The sequence below is a fragment of the Pantherophis guttatus genome, chromosome 7, assembly GCF_059756535.1.
Source record: "Pantherophis guttatus breed Tessera chromosome 7, ASM5975653v1, whole genome shotgun sequence".
Taxonomy (NCBI): Eukaryota; Metazoa; Chordata; class Lepidosauria; order Squamata; family Colubridae; genus Pantherophis; species Pantherophis guttatus.
The window spans coordinates 92,255,024-92,274,820 of NC_142069.1; the positions used below are offsets into that span (position 1 = coordinate 92,255,024).

A 19,797-nucleotide genomic window follows, 5' to 3' on the forward strand; every position below is an offset into this window, starting at 1 on the left:
AATAAATGTATTCAGCATTGGTTTCAGCTCATCTCCTCTCTTGGTTAGCTTAACCTCTTTCTTCTCCCAGATTAAGTTATTTGGAAAGAGGATCCTGCAAAAACATTGAGATGATGGAGGGATGCTAGATTGGGAGAAGGAAGCCTTAGGTCCAACAGCACAACAGAGTTTGCCGTCTTTCCCAACAACAGCAAACCTTTGTAGTGTAGGACATTTTGTGGGCTGACACAGCAAACTCTTGCTAAATCGATTACGTGAACATAACCGTGTGTTGTCCTAAACCACCATGTGGCTGGCTAGCATAATACATGAATTCAACCCCTTGCGGCTCAGAGAGGAGATACAGAATACAGAACAACAGAGTCGGAAGCAACCTCAGAGGTCATCTAGTCCAACCCCCTGCTCAAGCAGGAGACTCTATACCGGGGTGTCAAACCGGCGGCCCGTGGGCTGGATGTGTCATGTACAGGCCACGCCCAGCCCAGCTCCGTGAATGGGAAAACCGTCGCAAAACGTCACATGACAGCAATGTGACATGGTGAGTTTGATCCGCGTGGCTCATACCATTCCAGACAAGTTTCATCAGTCAAAGAGCTTTTTCTCAATTTTGATTTTGACTCATGAAATTACTTGTTCGTTAATCTCAGATTAACAAACTTTTGGTCCAGTTCCCACGATTTAACCTTTTTAGAAGTAATTAAATAACTTTTTTTTTTAATTGCTTAACGGGGGCCCCTTGCTTGTGCACGAGATTCTGAAATCATTTCCTGTTAGAAGGGCAAAAAATAAAAAGACAGTTTTAAAGTGACAAAAGATTAGACACCACAGAGATGGAGGCCACACATCCACACCATTGCATATTCCAAGCAGGTAATACATTTTTATTAAGTAGTAACTTTGGTTCTAAGAATTCCACCCTCATTTTCGTAACACTTTGTTAAAAACAAGTAGGCAAGAGCAAAAAATACAAAAAATATTAAATTATGAAAACAAATCCCCTTAAGGCTCCCTTTTTAATATTTATATATGTACACCGGGAAACAAGAAAAGACATGAAAAAATAGCCTAACCTAGAGGATTGGGAGGCGGCACTAATTTTCCACCTTAACCAACTAAAAATTCTTTTAAAAGCATTTAAAAAGACAACATTTCTAAAAGGAGACAATATCACTTTTAAATTAAAATAGCTCAACAGAGGATATCCAGGTACGCTTCTGGAAAAAAAAATGGGAAAGTTATTATCACAATCTTGACGGCTTTCTGCCAATAAAAGAGAGCTGAACAATGCCAAAATATTACTCAAAAGCTGACTTAATGTTACACTGATGGTTTGAGTGTTGTCACGCTGACTTGAAACCAAATTCTGGCTCCCGAAGCAAAGCAGAAATACAAATTCTCGCAGCGTTCTTCGATGACCCAAAAATATTACATTCTGCCAGAGGAACACCGTTTCCTACTTTTTCCCTACGACTGCTAGGCAGCGTGGTCTGCAAAATTGGTTTTTTTCCTTTGTTTTAGGAAACATCTTTTTAAAAATCCAGTTGATTTTATTCGTCGCTAAACCAGGAGTAAATTTATTTGGCAGACGGTCCGGTTTTAATGAAGTTGGAGAAGACTACGATACGCAAAGGACTAGGCGGGGGTCAAACATTCATTGGGGATTATGATACCGAGTGTTGTGAATTTTTGATGTCTACTGAGCCGGCTGGTGGTTATGGAAGTGGAACCTCTAGAAGGGATGAATTCAATGGCACAGCTGGAGAAAGACACAGGAGTAGGTGGGTCCATTAAGGCAAGTCCTTTCCCCAGAAGAAAATCCACAGTGTTAGGAGCATTCCCACCACCTCCAAACTCTTGCTGCAGTGACCAAGCAGTGTTTCTCAACCTTGGTAGCTTGAAGATGGGTGGACTTCAACTCCCAGAATTCCCCAGCCAGTGCTGCTGGCTGGGGATTCTGGGAGTTGAAGTCCACCCATCTTCAAGCTACCAAGGTTGAGAAACACTGATGTAGAGAAAGGGAAGGTTAGTGGTTAGTGGTGTACAATCTCGTCACCTCTGGTCCCAAAAGAAGAAATTAAAGCTGGAATTGTCACCTGTCGGCGTGGCAAGAGAAAGTCACCTTTTCCCAAAAAAATAAAAATAAAAATCAAGCTCTCCTATTTCCCTTTCACATGGCAAAACCATCCACCAGCACTCACACACACACACACATATATTTTATCAAGCCCTTTAAATGTGTCCTCCTAAAAAGACACAACCCTATAAATCCAAGTCAGTGATAAAAATAACTTGTGTCAAGATTTAAATGAGAAGTAAACGGTAACTCCCAGAAACCTTTTTCCTACTGGCTGGGATGGATAATGTGATTTTATTTAGATTGCTTGCTGTCGGTCGCAAGACATGGGCTCGAAAGGACTAAATAGGTCCCTTGCTTGTATCAACCGATGTAAACTCTGTCAAGGATTTTGCTTGGATGTAACAGGAAGGTGAAATGGAGCTGGTCCTATTTAAGGGGTTATTGAATGTGATTTTTGTACTGCTAATGTTCTACCTACCTATTGTGATCACTAATGAAAGCTAGCTCGGAGGGTTTCCATCCATCCGTATACCCCAATGAACAAGTGCAAGAAACAACACACATATGTGACAAGCACTCACAAAAATGAACTCAAATCAAGGTTAGGCTACCCTGGTCATCCTTGCTAAAAGTTCTCATTATCCAAGTTAGGTTTGTTTCCGCAATGCAGGGGTTCAAGGTTCAGTGGTTTTCTGAAACTAAGGCTCTAAAAAAATAAAATGAAATAAAACACCCCCTTGGTATCATGTGCCACGGAGGACGTCACAGGCTAAGCATTCCTGAATTACGTTTTCCTGAGGGACTGTACTAAAATCCCATCAACGCCCCACAAAACTCAGCCAGAAGTGTAAGTAGATGGATTTCCTGAAGTTATTTAAAAAAAAAATAAATCTGTAGGAAACTATGGCTTGCTCTCTGAATTCTTATAAAGGACCAATGATCAAGAGGTCATTTTAAAAGATGGTTGAATCCAGTCAGGAACACTGGACAAAACCTTGAAGCCATTTCAGGTTTGGGGGGAGGGGGGATTTTTAGAAATTCAAAATGGCAGCTAAAACGACGTGATCAAAGCTCTGCTCCTTTGGTCCCATGCAAAAAAGGAGGGAGGGGCTTTGGTCACATGGTCACAGCTGCCATCTTGAATTTGTTGACTTCTGTATTGGAGATGCCACTGGACAAATTGGAGCTTAGGACTGTTGGAGGAAAGTCCTACCCTAAGATTTTTCCTGGAAATCCATAGTTTTTCCATAATCCTGGCCTCTCACTGGCATTCTCATTAGTTGAAAACAGGAATGAGATAAGAATCGGATGGTGGACAAATTTAAGAAAAAAATATATACCGAGATAAATTAATCTACAATCTGATTTCCATTTGTCGAGAAGTAAGTTCCTCTGGCATTAATGGGCTTTTACCTCCAGGTGGAAATGTAACTGGATTTCATGGAGAACAAAGAAAATAAAGAGAATTTCATGTTGTTGTTTTTTAAACTCCCACTCCCTGGCCAAGCCCTGACAGTATTATTCCAAACTTGCCTGGTTTTGTTAATCTTAAAAGAAAATAATAAATCTACACAGGTGATGAAAAACGATGCACCAGAATGTATTTTTAGGGTTTGTGGCTTCTTCTTTGACCCAGAAGTTCTCAGGCTGTCCCATAAAATGTTTGCAATCTCAGGGTCAGAAGCAAAAAAATTGAGAATCAGAAACTCAGATGTAAGGTTTTGGAAACCCTGATCGAAGTAAACATCAGCTGCGATGTAGACTTAGCAACCATGGCCAGAGGAATCAATGATAAAGTACAATGCTGCTTTAGCAAGGTTGGGTTGGAGAGAGGGGGGAAAAAAGAGAGTTGCATTGCAAAAACTATCCATTTCTTTACAACCCCAGAAGTGGTCAAGAATATATTTTAGCCATCTAATGACCGGGAATATTGCATTTGCCTCTCTTTCTTTGCTTCCTTCCTTCCTCGTAGCTGTGGTGGTCCATCCTACCTATTAGAGATAAATGGGAAAAATCCAGCTTCAAGTCTAAAGGACTTTTCTATTTACACAAAATATCTGAGTGGCCAGCTCCATTGCTGAAGCCAAGTTTCCACACAGAACGTAACTCAAAAAGTGGTCTCAAAAAAAAAACACACTTTGTTTTTTTTCCTGCATAGCAGAATTCCACAAAGTAGGAACAAGGAGAGGGGGGAAAAATGCAGACATTTTAGCCTGAGAATGCTCACTTAAGCACGATCAGGAGTAAATAAGCAACCCAGCTCCTCAAAACAGGTTCTCCATCTTATCTGGGATAGGAAAAAGCAGGTTGCTTGTTTATCCTCTGATCTCCATATTATTACTGGCAAGTTTTGACTTCTAAGCAGTCACCCTTTCAAAACAGGATCCAGAAATTGACCTTGTATTGACCACGTTTTTTGCATCCGCTCCGGGGCAAATGGGTGCCAGACGTCTTCCAGAAGTCCCTTCCCTACTGCCCACTGGAGCTGAAGGCTTCAAGTCTTAAAAGAAGTTTTCCTTCTCTAGGAGTTTGGAGCTTCTGAGGATTCCTGGGCAGTTCTTCTCAAGTTGCCTTTCACCTTGACAAATTCGGGCGCGTTTTCTTGCTCCTCCTGGATCTTCTGCTTCTCAAGTTCAAGCTAGAAAGGAAAGATAGATAGATATATTTTAAGAAGAGAAGAGATTTTGTCTCTTCAAGGGCCAATTCCAGAAGGAAGGTATGAACTAGGAGACCTCAAAATAGCTGAACATTCTTTCAAAATCCAAAGGGAAGACATAGTAGTAACTATGAGAGGGATCTTGGAGTCCCAGTGGACAACCATAAATATGAGCCAGCCGTGTGTAGCAGCAGCCAAAAAAGCCAACACAATTCTAGGCTGCATAAATGGAGGGATAGAATCAAGATCACCTGGAGTGTTAATACCACTTTATAAGGCCTTGGTAAGGCCACACTTGGAATCCTGCATCCAGTTTTGGTCACCACGATGTAAAAAAGATGGGGAGACTCTAGAAAGAGGGCAGAGAACAGCAACCAAGAGGATTAGGGGACTGGAGGCTAAAACATATGAAGAACGGTTGCAGGAATTGGGGACTGGCCAGTCTAGAGAAAAGAAGGACTTAGGGGGACATGATAGCTGTCTTCCAATACCTCAGGGGCTGCCACAAAGAAGATGAGGTCAACCTGTTCTCCGAACCTGCCAGAAGTAACAGAACCTGTCCTCCATTGTGTCTTCCCTTTGGGTTCTGAAAGAATTCTGAACTATTTTGAGGTCCCTGATTCAGGAGGTCCCTTCGGGAATCAAGATCAATACGGGTAGTATTTGACTTATGTTCTTTAATGACCATTCAAAGTTACAACAGCAATGAAACATAAGTGACTTATCATTGTTTTCCACACTGACGGCCGTTGCAGCATCCCTATGGTCACGTGATCAAAATTCAGACACTGACTCACATTTATGACAGTCACATGATCCCCTTTGTTCTGACCCACAAAGTCAAATTTCCTTAGCAATCATGTTACTAACTTAACAACTGCAATGATTCACCAAACAGACCCTGTGTGTAATCTGGGGGTTCTCCTGGACTCGCAACTCCTGCTTGAAGAACAAGTGGCGGTCGTGGCCAGGATGGCTTTTGCGCAACTGCGGGTTGTCTGCCAGTTACGCCCTGTCCTCAACCGACAATCCCTACTCACAGTCACTCAGGGCCTAGTCACTTCCCGTCTTGACTACTGCAACACGCTCTACATGGGGCTGCCCTTGAAAAGCATCTGGAAGCTCCAGTTGGTGCAAAATGCCACACGGTTTTGTGCAGATCCCCGTGTGCAGATATGTCACCTCTTCTGCAGGAGCTGCATTGGCTGCCGATTTTCTTCCGGGTGCAATTCAAGGGGCTGGTTGTCACTTTTAAAGCACTTCATGGCTTGGGACCAGGCGATCTGAGGGACCGTCTCTTGCTGGTAACATCTACCCGACCCACTAGAGCGGGGAGGCAGAGAATGTTGCGGGTCCCATCCCCGAGGGAGATATACCTGGTGGGACCCAGAAGAAGGGCCTTCTCCGTGGTGGCTCCCTCTCTCTGGAACATCATCCCCCCAGAGATTCAAATGGCCCCACTCTGACACTCTTCCGGAAGTCCTGGTTCTGCCAGCGGGCCTGGGGAACCCAGAGCGGGAGGGAGCCCATGAAATGGCTCGTCTGATGTGCTGTCGTGATTTTATTTTATTATATTATATTAATTTATTTGATTCTTTTTTTATTAGTTTTATTGTTCTAAGTGAGGTTTTATATTCTGTAAGCCACCTTGAGTTGCCATGTGCGAATAAGCGGCGATATAAATTCCCTAAATCAATCAATCAATCAATCAATCAATGATACACTTCACAGCTGGGGCAAGGAAGGTGGTAACACAGGGCAAAGCTCCCTTAACAACTGTCTCGCTTAGCCACGGGCTCAACTGTGGCCGTAAGTCGAGAACTATCTGTGGACCGATAAACCTTCTTTCTTCCCTCTTACTTGTTCCAATTTCTGTTGTCGCTTGAGAAGTTCTATTTCCAAGTCTGACTTCTTCTTCTGGGCTTCCTCTTCCTTCTGCTTGAAAACCTGGTCTCTTTTTCGTCTCTCCATCACTTTCTGAAGTTCTGGCTTGTTCTGAGGAGCTAGGCCCCTTCGCAAGAGGAGAGAAAGACGAGAGGGTCAGCTAACATTTACGTCACATGTTGCCGGAAAGCAGAATTCATCCGAAGAAAAGTCAGTTGCATAAATGCAATTGCTTCTACGTTTCATTTAAAAAAAAAACAAAGAAAGCACAATTTTCTGAGGGGAAAAAATGGTTTCTAGTTTTTTAGTTCATGCACCTACAGTAGTGGCCAAAATTGTGGAAACCTTTTGGGAAAAGTGTATTTTTGAGGTTTGATGGCTAATAACACCCCCTTTTTTTTGGAGTTTCAAGATCATCCTATTCCACTGCTGGGAATAGCCCAGACCTTCACCCAATTGAAAATCTATGGAGCCGACTAAAGAAACTGGTTAGTCAGAAGCAACCCAGCAATAAAACCCAGTTAATAGAAGCCATAATTTAATCTTGGTTTCACATGATAACAGCTGCAGAACTAAAAGACTTGGTTCGCTCCATGGGAAGACATCGTAAGGCCATAATTCATGCTAAAGGTTACCCAACTAAGTATTAACTGACATGCAAATAATTTTTGTATATCTCATTTTTCCTATGGTGATCATTTTTGTATATCTCGTTTTTTCTACGTGTTTCACTTTTCATCTTTATACCGTAATGGGATATTCTAAGAGCAAATCCTTTGTAAAAGTTATTGCATTACATTCTTGATTAAATTATCTTTCCATTGATATATAATTTTATGGTACTGCTCAAAAAAAAAAGTGGTGTTCTTAGCTAGTTTTAGAAAATACACTTTTCCCAAAAGGTTTCCACAATTTTGGCTGCTACTGTATCTTGGAAGTTTTTCTCCACGTTTCATATTGGAAGGGCAGAAGTTCTTCAAAGATGATGGCCATAGGAAAAATGGAGGGGGTTTTAAATCAATATTGTATTAAAATTTATTTCCAATGTGTATTTTTCCTAAACATATCTTTCATATTTTTCCTCCTACTTCAGTGTATATGGCTTTCATAATTTAAGATATAAATACAAGGTTTTCAGCTAAGTGTGGTTTTATGGCATCTAAAAAAAAGCATCACAGTCCCAAGACTATCTCATGGTCTTCTTAAGAATTCTTATTTAGAAAAACCTTCCCCCAAGGCTGAATTTCTCCCCCTGGTCCTAAAAATCGACATCTAAATTAGGATTTAAGGCATAATGAAAAGGATCACCAGCGAGACTTTGGGTGACAAGAAATGGGGGGGGGAATACCATTGCTATAAGGACAAGGAATCAATCTTCCACTTTTCAGACCCATTTAGACAAATGCAATAGGAGTTAGACAAGTAAGATTAAAAAACAAAAAAGATGAAACCATAGAGAGGAATCGAAGGGAAAGCACTGTGAGAGCCAGCTCACTTCTTGGTTTGGGGTTAGATCATCTTTTGGCTCCAGCTGGAAGAAATACAAGGACTTGCAAAGTCGCCTCTGTGAGCAGCTTATGCATTTCATTTCATTACATTGCATTTTTTTTGCAATGTCAGAGGCTGAGAGGTTCAAGTAAATGCCGTTGCTGGAAAGCCAATATTGCCCAGGCATAACCTGGCTAGCAAATGACAAGTGATTCCTAGTCTCAAACTCTCCCTGAGCACAGAGAGAGAGAGAGGCAAAAAATGCAAGCCAGAAAGCATCTTTCATAAGACCCCAAAGGTTTAAAAGCCCCCTTATGTGATGAATAGGTATCTTACTGGAGTAACTACAGGATTAGTTCACTAGATGGCACCGGAGTGCAACATATAATGATGGAAAATCAGCAAATGCTTTTCATGCATAGAGGACCACTCAGCATTTCTTAGTTGTGATTTTTTAAAAAAAAAAAAAGCAATACAATTTTTAATAGTTCCAGTCAGACTTCAAATTTACATGTTTCACTGATTATTTTGATCCATACTAATGAATTGTCATTCCCCCCCCTCCCCAAAAATGAATAGATGCTTATGCAGTCCAGGTTGAACAATCTAGAATAGAATAGAGTAAGCTGGAAGGGACCTTGGAGGTCTTTTAGTCAAATAAAATAAAATAAATAAATAGTCCAGCCCCCTGCTTAAGCAGGAGAACCTGTACCATTTTAGACAAATGACTGTCCAGGTTCTTCTTCAAAGCCTCCAGTGATGGAGCAGCCACAACTTCTGTAGGCAACTTCTGTTCCACTGGTTAATTGTCCTCACTCTTAGGACGTTTCTCCTTAATTCCAGGTTGCTTCTCTCTTTGGTTAGTTTAGGGTTAGGGTGCTCTAGATGTTAGAAACAGCAACAGGACCATCTCTCTCTTTCTCTCTCTCCTTCTCTCTCTCTTTCCCTCCCTCCCTCTCTCTCTCCCCGCTGTATCTCTGATGAATAGTTGCCTGTCACATCTATTCATCTCCGCCCCCTGCCTTTTATTCCCAGAGCAAGGGTGGGGTTTCGCTGGCAGTGGTGGCTCTTCCATCCCGAGGACCAGCCCAAGATTTCCACTGCTCTCCTCTCCTCTAACTTCTGTGCATCAGGCACTGGACCCAGCTGTTCCTCCTTTTCCTCATCAGCCACCTCCAGACCTGGGGACTGTTGTCTCTCCATCTGAGGGCTGATGGATGGCCCAGGCTCTGCCTCTCTGCCAGCTCCATGCCCTCTTCCCCCTCGGAGCCGACAGTCCACAACATCACACTTCTAGTTAAGAACCATAAGTTGCCAGCTCTCCTAGTTGGAAACTCGTTCAATGTGAGACAGGGATTAACTTCATCCATTTTCAAGGGCAGAAAAGGCTGAAGGACAACTCAGAAGATGACTCAATCGGTGGTAGTGGTGACAAGAAGGACATTTCTGGGATTTAAAGTTACTGATGCTGAGGAACACTGGTTTAAGTTAGCGTTTAGCTCATCACACTATCGTTTATTTTTAAAGATGAATGCCGGGGTTGATACGCAGCTATGATAAGATATTTTTGGCAGGCGCTAGCGGAAGCTGTCGCCCTAGAGGGCAGAATTCAAATGCGGTATATAAAGCGGGACTTGATTGCACCGAAATTAAATATTCACAGCTTGATATTGGAAGCTTAATTCCTAACTGCTTTCAAGCAAGCAGATGGAGTTTTTTTTTAAAGTCTTGTCGTTTCCAGCAATGAGAACCAGCTAAAAGCTATACATTTTCTAAACTAAGTAAATAAGTACATTGAGTTGCTTTGAAGAAAAATGAAATTTTTCGTCCCGATCTGAGTACAGAAAGATTTGTCTTTGATTTGCTTCCTTCACAAGAAAAATAGAGAAATAATATTCCGTCTCTAATCCAAAGTCAAAATGTTGCAACTCCGCAATTAGATATTGTATAAACCAGGGAGCGTTCTCCAAAATGTCATATTATTGATTTTTCTCACCATGATGGTCACAGTTTTCCTTATCATGACGGACTTATTTACAGGGTTACTCTCCCCATGGAAGAGGACAGTCAGATATTTTGGATGTTTCCACAGATAAATTTTTTTTTTTTTTTAATTTGATTTATATGCCGCCCTTCTCCGAAGACTCAGGGCGGCTTACAATGTGCTCAGCAATAGCCTTCATCCTTTTGTATATTTATACAAAGTCAGCTTATTGCCCCCACAAACTGGGTCCTCATTTCACCTACCTTAGAAAGGATGGAAGGCTGAGTCAACCTTGAGCCTTGGCGAGATTCGAACCTGCAGTAATTGCAGGCAGCTGGTCTTAAGCAGCTTAATAACAGGGTGCCTTAAACCCTAGTACTACCAAGGCTCTTTAAGATGAGCTTCACCTGATCCAAGGCCACACTATCGCCTCGTGGGACTAATTTACAAAAAGGCAAGAGGGAAACGATACAAATTCTATTCTTTTCTGCTGTAGGCCTCCCATTCTTCCTCCCCTCGGAAAACCTACATTCTATTTTTATTCCAAAATTGCCTTTCTTAACGTAAATATTAATAAAATCCTCACATTAAGCAGGACAGATCGCTATCATTCCAACTTCAGAAGAAATCTGTGGCAGGTTTTTAAGAAAAGAAAGATTCACTGCACCTTAAAAACTAATGAGCTTCTTACAGAGTTTGGGATGCAATTATCACATAACCGAAGGTTACAATTAGATTTTGGTGAAGATGATTAATATTATGGGTTTAAGATTTTGCTCGATTCTGGGATTGTATTAAGAGTTTTAACAGTTTAGATAGTCAAGTGACATTTCTATGTGGAAAATAATACAGTTAGTCCTTGACTTATGATCAAAATTGGGACTGGAACTTTTACTGCTGAATGAGGCATTGAGCACAATACCTTTTTACTATTAAGTGAATCACTTAAATCAGTCATTAAGTAAGCAAATCCAGTTTCCCCCGTGGATTTTGCTTGTCGGAAGTGGCTGAGAAGGTTTCAAATGATGATCGCATGATTCTACGAGGGTGCAACCATCATAAATACATGCCAAGCATCTGAATTTTGATCATAAGTGCACTGACTTGTTGTAAATCACTTTTTTCAGTGTGTCATAGCTTCCCATGTACACTGAATGAATGGTCATAAGTCAAGGACTACCTGTAAGCGAAACATTTAACTCAGGATTGCAGCCCAGCCATTGGACAGCTGGATTATGGGAGCAAGTCTAATAAGCAGAGAACAGTCTTTGTTTGTTCCTTATTATTTTATTATTTTTCAATATTGAAAACAATAATGGTATTAATTAAATACAGAAAGATTTCTCCCTCCATCTCTTACCTTTTCTGATTCATACGGAGTTCTCGGTGAAGATCTTGATGGTTCCGGGAGGTTTTTACAGGATTAATTAGTTTCTGAGGCTTAATGAGTTCAGGATTGTCTTCGTCTATGTAATCTGGTTCAGCCATGATAGCTCTTGGGATCTGAGGGGACTCTCTGGATTCCCAGTTCTCACTTACGTGATCTGGAAGACACAGAAAGGGGTTCTTGCTTAATAAATGTGGGGTGGCCACACATGCATCCATGGGGCAGGGCACATGCAGGGGGCAAACCCAACTACCTTCTAGCACTGATGACGTTCCCTAGTTGGGTCATGAAACGGCTGCAAGCTGAGAGAGCACCAAGGACCCCACAGTTCAACCCTGAGCTACAAATATTCTCTTTTATAGATTATTTTGTTCATACTTTGTTCACCACTACAAGTGAAGCACCAACAACTTTGGGAGGGGTGAGGGAGAGGCTCACAGAAGGGGAGCAGTGAGAGAATCAATAGCCATCGCACCAACTCGTTCGGAATCCGCCTCTCAAAATTTTCTGCACAGAAATCAACCCAGAGGGAAACGCAAGTTACTAAATCCTCCCAGGGGCCTGGTTTGCAAAGCACTAAGAGCAGCTTCTCTGAAGGGAAACATTCCGTCAAGCTGCCATTTTCAATCAATAGCCGTAGGAAATACAGAGCTTTTAATCTTTTTCGTAGGCTGCTTTTCTGTCGTGTTGCTACGGGCGCTCCGAAGACAGCACACTCACAGACACACAACTTTTTCCACCCATGGCAGAGGGATGCACAGTTGGTCCCATAATCCCCCCTTTTCCTGCCTCTCAATTTCTCCCCCCCCCCATCAAAACGTCACAGAGAGCGAACGTTACCTGTCCGACACAGGTAGAGAGGCAGCCTAAACAGAGTAACGAAGCATTCGGAGGTGTGCGGATGTCAAATTTGCTTAAAATTTGTTTCTACTTCCCATGCAGGAACATTCCGTTTTGGAGATAATTCAGAGTTGTAAAGCCAGCATTCAGAACAATTTACTCTTCTTCTTTTTTTAATGTTTTATTAGTTTTTTTATTTTTAAATATGCATCAATATCAATACATGAGTTGTGTGGCCCCTGGGTATAATTCATTTTGATACAAATCAATAATGATAATCATCATAATTATTATATTAATCAAATTTATATAACCCTAGGATTAATATACATGGTATTAACAATTTACTCTTCTAAGCAAAGGGATTCTACGCATATTTAAATGAAGATGGGATCTCATTTACAGCTATTTAGGGAACACGAAGACAAGAGTTGCTCCAGTGCAATTGTTACCTTGGAAATACATTTTTTCCCTAACAAAAGTAGCTTGGAGATCCTATTGGTTTATTAAAACATAAAGGAGAATATCCCAAATAAAGCAGTGTAGCAGCAAGAACCTCAGTTACAAATATTTTAAAGAGTTTTCCTCATTGAAACTTGGTGTGAAGGCAACGATTTTAATCTGAATTTTATCCACTGAATCTGCAGGTGCTAATTTGCTGAAAAATTGCTGCTATCTCTCTCTCTCTCTCTCTCTCTCTCTCTCTCTCTCTCCACACACACACACACAAAGGCCTACTAGAAAATGTAGGAAGAGGGAACCAAACCTTCTCTATAACCCCAAGTTGTGACTCCTTCCCTGTGCCATTATCACACAACAAATGGCTAATTCTTTTCGAATGGGTGATAAATCATGTTCCTTCTTATTTCCCTTCAATATTTTTTTTTTTTAAACTCAGCACCATCGGTTGACGTTAATAGCCTTTGTTTCACAGATTCCCCTTCCGGGAACTTTCCGACAACTTTATTCATTCATTCATTAGAACAAAGAATCAATGAGTGAATGAACAGGAACTCTGTAGTGTCTCCAAACAATCAAGATTGAGCTAAACAATTCAGTCGGAGTGTGAGGGGCTGCCACAGGGAGGAGGAAGGGGGTCAAGCTATTTTCCAAGGCACCTGAAGGCCAGACAAGGAAGAATGGAAACTGATCAAGGAGAGATTCAACCTGGAAATGAGACATTTTCTGACAGTGAGAACAGTCAACCCATGGAATTGAAGTTCCCTTCGGAAGTTGTGGGAGCTCCATCCCTGGAGGCTTTCAAGAAGAGACTGGACGGCCATCTGTCAGAGATGGTGTAGGGTCTCCTGCTTGGGTGGGGGGTTGGACTAGATGACCTACGAGGTCCCTTCCAACTCTGTTAATCTGAGTTAATTCAGTGACGCTGGGAATGAGCTCCGGACAAAAGGATCTGTCTTCGGCCTTCGTGAAATTAGGAATAGGTGCCTCCTCCAGCTTTGAGGAAAACAAAGTGAGGTTTTTGACCTCACTGAGAAATCAAAGCATGCCAGATACGCATCTATACGTTCTCCCAAACTCAATTAAAGTCAGCTTTGATGGGACTACAATAGGCTAGGACAGGGATGGTTAACCTTTTTGCCATCGCGTGCCAATAGCGGGGGGGTCGTGCGCACACGTGCCCATACCCATTATTCTATGTGCCTCGTCCCCCCATGCATGCATGCGCAACCCCACCCCCGGTGTTCCCTCTGGTTTTGGCATGCAATGACCCAGTGGGCCCGGTAGGCCTGTTTTTCACTCTCCCTAGGCTCCAGAGCCTTTCTAGGAACCTGGGGAGAGTGAAAACGGCCTTCCCCACCCCCACAGAGGCCGGAAATGGCCCATTTGCTGACTTCCGGTGGGACTGGAAGGCCCATTTTTTGCTCTCCCCAGGCTCCTAGAAAGGCTCTGGAGCTGGGGGAGAGCGAAAAATGGGCCTCCCCCCCTCCCCAGAGGTCCTCCGGAGGCCGGAAATAGCGTGTTTCCTGACTTCCAGTGGGCCCAGAAGGCCTGAAAATAAGTTGGCCAGCGCGCACATGCACGCTGGAGCTGAGCTTGCGTGCCCACCGACATGGCTCCGCGTGCCACCTGTGGCACGTGTGCCATACGTTCGCCATCACGGGGCTAGTATATTGGGGTATCTCAGTTTTTTGTTTTTTGTTTTAATTAGATTTATATGCCGCCCTTCTCCGGAGACTCAGGGTGGTTTACAATGCGTTAAGCAATAGCCTTCATACTTTTGTATATTTATACAAAGTCAGCTTATTGCCCCCCACAATCTGGGTCCTCATTTTACCTACCTTAGAAAGGATGGAAGGCTGAGTCAACCTTGAGCCTGGGGAGAATTGAACTTACAGTAATTGCAGACAGCTTAATGTTAATAACAGTGCTTAGTCTATTGAGCTATCCAGGCTCCTATGAGCCAATGAATTTTAAACCCAGAACATGGGTTAATTTAGGAACCAGGAGAAATATGGCGTCTTAAGCTTGACCACGAGATACTTGGACCCATTAAGATAAATATAGCTAGTTCTTGATTTACAACAGTTCATTTAGTGACCATTTCGAAGTTAGAACGGCACTGAAAAAAATGACTTCTGTTTTTTCACACTTACGACCGTTGCGGTATCCCCGTGGTCATATGATCAAAATTCAGATGCTTGGCAATTGTTTCATATTTATGACAGTCGCAGTGTCCCTGAGGTCAGGTGATCCCCTTTTGCGACCTTCTGACACGCAAAGTCAAGGGGGAAGCCAGATTTGCTTAACAACCGTGTGACTTGCTTAACAGCTGCAATGGTTCACTTAACAACTTTGGCAAGAAAGGTCGTAAAATGTGACAAAACTCACTTGACAAATTTCTCACTTAGCAACATAAATCTGGGGCTCAATTGTGGTCACAAGTCGAGGACTACCTGTAAAAGGTTAGTCAAGGCATGATAGAGGTTGTCGACTCACTGAAAACATGAGATTGGTTCATCCTATTCATCCTAAACTTGGGGAAAAAAGCCTAAAATTAAAAACGTTTAAAAGTCTCAGTGCAAATAAAGTAAATTCTTTACTTGGTTTGTGATGACTTCAGGGACACGATATTTTGTCACTGTGTTTTGGGGATTTATATTTTTTTTAAAAGGTTTGCAGTTAGGCAGGATTTTATGGTTGTTGCCCATTTATGAAGGGCCTGGTGGCTCAGCAGACTAAAAGCATTGTGATTAACACCAGCTGCCTGCAATTACTGCAAGTTCGAACCTCACCAGGCTCAAGGTCGACTCAGCCTTCCATCCTTTCTAAAGTAGGTAAAATGAGGACCCAAATTGTGGGGGCAATAAGCTGACTTTGTATAAATATACAAAAGGATGAAGGCTATTGCTTAACGCATTGTAAGCCATCCTGAGTCTCTGGAGAAGGGCGGCATATAAATCAAATTTAAAAAATTAAAAAAATTAAAAAAATTAGAAAACTACATCTGTCTTATTTATTTTTTTCAAACAAAAACCTTTGAAAGAGCCAAAGTTAAGTTGGATGCTGCCCCCTGGTGTAACATCAGTGCAAAAGCTTTTTTGAAAAAATCCTTTCCACATGGTTGAGGAAGAGCAAGGCAAACATCACAAGCCTGGGAAGCTACACTAAAGTCATAACATCCAAGGAATATCTCAGAAGGCTTTCTTAACCAAACCATGGCAAAGCCCATAAGGTAGACATTACTCTTAGAATTAAGGTTCTCCCAAAGATGCTTTCTTCAGGAGGCAACTGGGCTTTCTTTCTTTTGTTTCCTTTTGAAGACGTTTCGCTTCTCATCCAAGAAGCTTCTCCAGCTCTGACTGGATAGTGGGGAATGGAAGGATTTATACTCCCACAACTTTGAGTGGTGTGGGAGTAGGAATGGATCTCCAGAGGGAAAAAATTGCAGACTGCAGGAACCATTTACACCACTCAGGTGACCCTGAGGACACAGAGAAACCTCCAAGTGGCCTCAACGACCCTCTAAAAGGATGCAAATGACCAGCTGTCTGCAAGGGGTATAAATCCTTCCATTCCTCCCATCCAGTCAGAGCTGAAGAAGCTTCTTGGATGAGAAGTGAAACGTCTTCAAAAGAAAAAAACAAGGAAGTCCAGTTGCCTCCCGAAAAAAGCAGCTTTGGGACAACCACGACCTGGATGGCTGAGAATCTCTACAGACTTTTAAGAAACAGGTCCTTCACTTTCGCGAAAAACAGAGCTGTTCCCAATAAAAACCCCATTTTAACAGGCTAATCAGGAAAGGAGGTTGAGTGGTGCGGTGGCCTAGAGGTGGAGCTCTCGCCTCACAATCAGGAGGCTGTGAGTTCGAGCCTAGGTAGAGGCAGCTATTTCTCTCTTTGGGCACACTGAGACTATATCTGCTGAACAAAACTCTGCATTGGCAACAGGAAGGGCACCCGGTCAGTAAACACTCTGCTAGCTTCATTCAGTTGCTCAGACTCCACCCTGCAAGGGATTATGGGGTCATTAATAGAAGAAGATGATGATGATGATTAAAAGAGGAGATGAATCAGGAAAAGAGGCATTTGTAATTCGCAGCTGTTTGTGAAATATGATATCCTTGGGCCAATTGACATCACTCGTGTGGTGATCCCGTCACTCAACCAGCACACTGAATGCAAACGAGGCTGTTTCATTTGCATTTATTTAAATCACATACAGTGAAAGGAATGGCATCGTTTATGTAACTGCTGTTGTGGTCTGCCAGCAGCCTGTGGAGCTAGCAGCAGAGTCGGACAGTGAGGAGTGTGGGGAGGACCATGGGCCAGTCCTGGAGTCTGGAGAAGGCTCGGACGAGGGCTCTGCATCGGAGGCAGAGAAAGGGCCATCTGGGAGGTACGTACTGCCTCCGGAGCCTCCAGAGTTGGACATTAGAGAGGCAGAGGAACAGGGGGAGGCTGTTCCCAGTGCACGCATGCGCAGAGCTGCCAGAAGGCAAGAACAGTTAAAACAAAAGGGACGACTCGGGAGTAAGGCTTGGAGATGATTGGCCCCTCCCATAAGACTTAAAAGAGGGGCAAAGGCACATGGGCCTTTGCAGGAAGCAACATTGTTAATTCTGTGCAGTTTAAAGCCTGAAGCTCTGTTTGATTCTGGACTCCGTGTGGCTTTGCCAATGAGGTCTTTGGCAGCGTGTCAAGCGAGATGAAGGTGGGCGATTATCAGCCTTATCCCGAAGGATTCTTTACAACTATTTGGGACTCATCTGTGAATGAACAGAATTCACAGCTGTTAAAATAAAACAGGTTTTTGGGACTACTCGTGTGTTTTACTGACTCGGGAGGCCTATGTCACAACAACTGCATCATCACATCAAAAATTTCATTTGTTTGCGAAATGTTTTCAGGGTGAGATTTCTGAACTCTATTGCACAGCCGAATACCCGCACAGGAAATGTTTTATGACATTTTTCAGTATGTCAGAAAATGCTTTTATGAACATGTTTGTGTCATAAAATGTTTTATAACATTTGCCTAATCGTCTATCGTAGCGAGAAGCAATCCTACGCTTTGATGGTTTCGACTGGTCCCAGCAGCAGCTTAAAATTAAGATAATAATCATCTCCAAATAAACAGTTCTGCTCTTTTAATGAGATTTAAAGCTTATAAAAGCTTGAAAATGTTTTGGCTCCCAAGAATCAGAATTAAACCAACCTATCATACCAGTTGCGCTGAAAGTCAAAACCAGAATTCCTTCCAAGAGTGTTAGAAGAATAATTTGCTGATCTCCTATTGGAAGCCAATAATTTCAGTATCTTTTAAAGTCACCAGGTTGGACAATAGATAAATTCTAAAACAGACCCCAAACCAAATAGCCTACAGCATACATGAAGGACAGAAGGCTTCGGCATGGAAAATGAGAAACACACAACCTCAAATTACTATAATTTGGGAAATAAACTTGACAAGTTAATTTACATGAATGCTGCTCAAAAAAATAGAGCTTCATTAATATACCATTGAAAATTTAATCTGTGACAAACAAATTATCCAAATTATCTGTGACTCCAGCATTTCAAAGGCTGAAAATTGCAGAAATTTCGCTAGGGGACAGTTCCAGAAAGTTGTAAAGCTGTACCAAGTAGCCCCCAACACATTAACACCAAATCCAATTATGACAACAATTATGATAATAAAGCAGCTATGTTCATAGCTCCCCTTCTGCCAGTCATAAGGATATTTTAGTCACACGCTGTCATTCAGTGGAGGAGGACTTGAGAGAACTGCTGTCACCGGGAAAGGGGGGAGCAAAACAGGATTATAATTTTTTATGGATTTAATGAGTTGGATGCTGAATCTCTGCAACACAACATCAACCACAATCACTTAAGCATGAGCCAGCCATGTGCTGCAGCTGCCAAAAAAGCCAACACAGTTCTAGGCTGCATTAACAAAGGGATAGAATCAAGATCACATGAAGTGTTAATACCACTTTATAAGGCCTTGGTAAGGCCACACTTTGAATCCTGCATCCAGTTTTGGTCACCACGATGTAAAAAAGATGTGGAGACTCTAGAAAGAGTGCAGAGAAGAGCAACCAAGAGGATGAAGGGTCTGGAGGCTAAAACATATGAAGAACGGTTGCAGGAACTGGGTATGTCTAGTTTAATGAAGAGAAGGACCAGGGGAGACATGATAGCAGCGTCCCAATCTCTCAGGGGCTGCCCCAAAGAAGAGGGAGTCAAGCTATTCTCCAAAAGACCTGAGGGTAGAACAAGAAGCAATGGATGGAAACTAATCAAGGAGAGAAGCAACCTAGAACTAAGGAGAAATTTCCTGACAGTGAGAACCATTAATCAGTGGAACAACTTGCCTCCAGAAGTTGTGAATGCTCCAACACTGGAAGTTTTACCATTTGTCTGAAGTGGTGTAGAATTTCCTGCCTAAGCAGGGGGTTGGACTAGAAGACCTCCAAGGTCCCTCCCAACTCTGTTATTCTGTTCTATTCTGTTATTCTAAATGTACCATTATAACTTTTCTAACTGAATTTGCTCCCATCATTTGGAAAACACGCAGCTTAGCAGGCTGCTTTTTAAAAACCTGCCTGCAGTTTCCTTCCCCAAATTCCAAATTAAAGGAAACAAGATACGTTTTGCCCCTGAGGCTGGCAGCCACGTTGAGCTCATTAACAGCGGGGTTCAAAATATGTATTATGAACACAAAAAACTGGCTGGCAGAAAAAGCGGAAGGGTTTTGCTTGTTTGCCTAAGTAAAATCAGCCAAGAGGAACTAGCAAGAGAAGAGTAAATTTCTGGTGAGCATTTCAGATTAAATTATTGTGTCCAATAATTTACATTATTATTGACGGGATGTAGTAGCTAGTAGTAGTACAGGGAAGGTGGAAATAAATATGAAACACCATGGCCTAAGTATGCTTATAGACCTGAAACTGAAACATTCAGAAGAGCACCTGCATTTCCCCACTAAAAATTGTTTTCTCGAACATATTTTCAAAAAGAA

At 42.2% G+C, this 19,797-nt stretch overlaps 1 protein-coding gene across 2 annotated transcripts in view; it reads right to left on the minus strand.

The window, feature by feature from the left end:
- Positions 1 to 853: 853 nt before the first annotated feature.
- The window catches only part of FAM107B (family with sequence similarity 107 member B), a 50,839-nt gene continuing 31,895 nt past the window's right edge, over positions 854 to 19,797 (minus strand). For both annotated transcript variants that reach the window (XM_034424841.3, XM_034424840.3), the window contains exons 2-4: positions 11,450 to 11,633; positions 6,594 to 6,744; positions 854 to 4,715 (exon numbers count right to left, since the gene is read on the minus strand). In XM_034424841.3, coding sequence (XP_034280732.1) covers positions 4,599 to 4,715; positions 6,594 to 6,744; positions 11,450 to 11,577 — 396 coding nt within the window. In that variant the 5' untranslated portion in view covers positions 11,578 to 11,633 and the 3' untranslated portion in view covers positions 854 to 4,598. The remainder of the gene's footprint in view (positions 4,716 to 6,593; positions 6,745 to 11,449; positions 11,634 to 19,797) is intronic.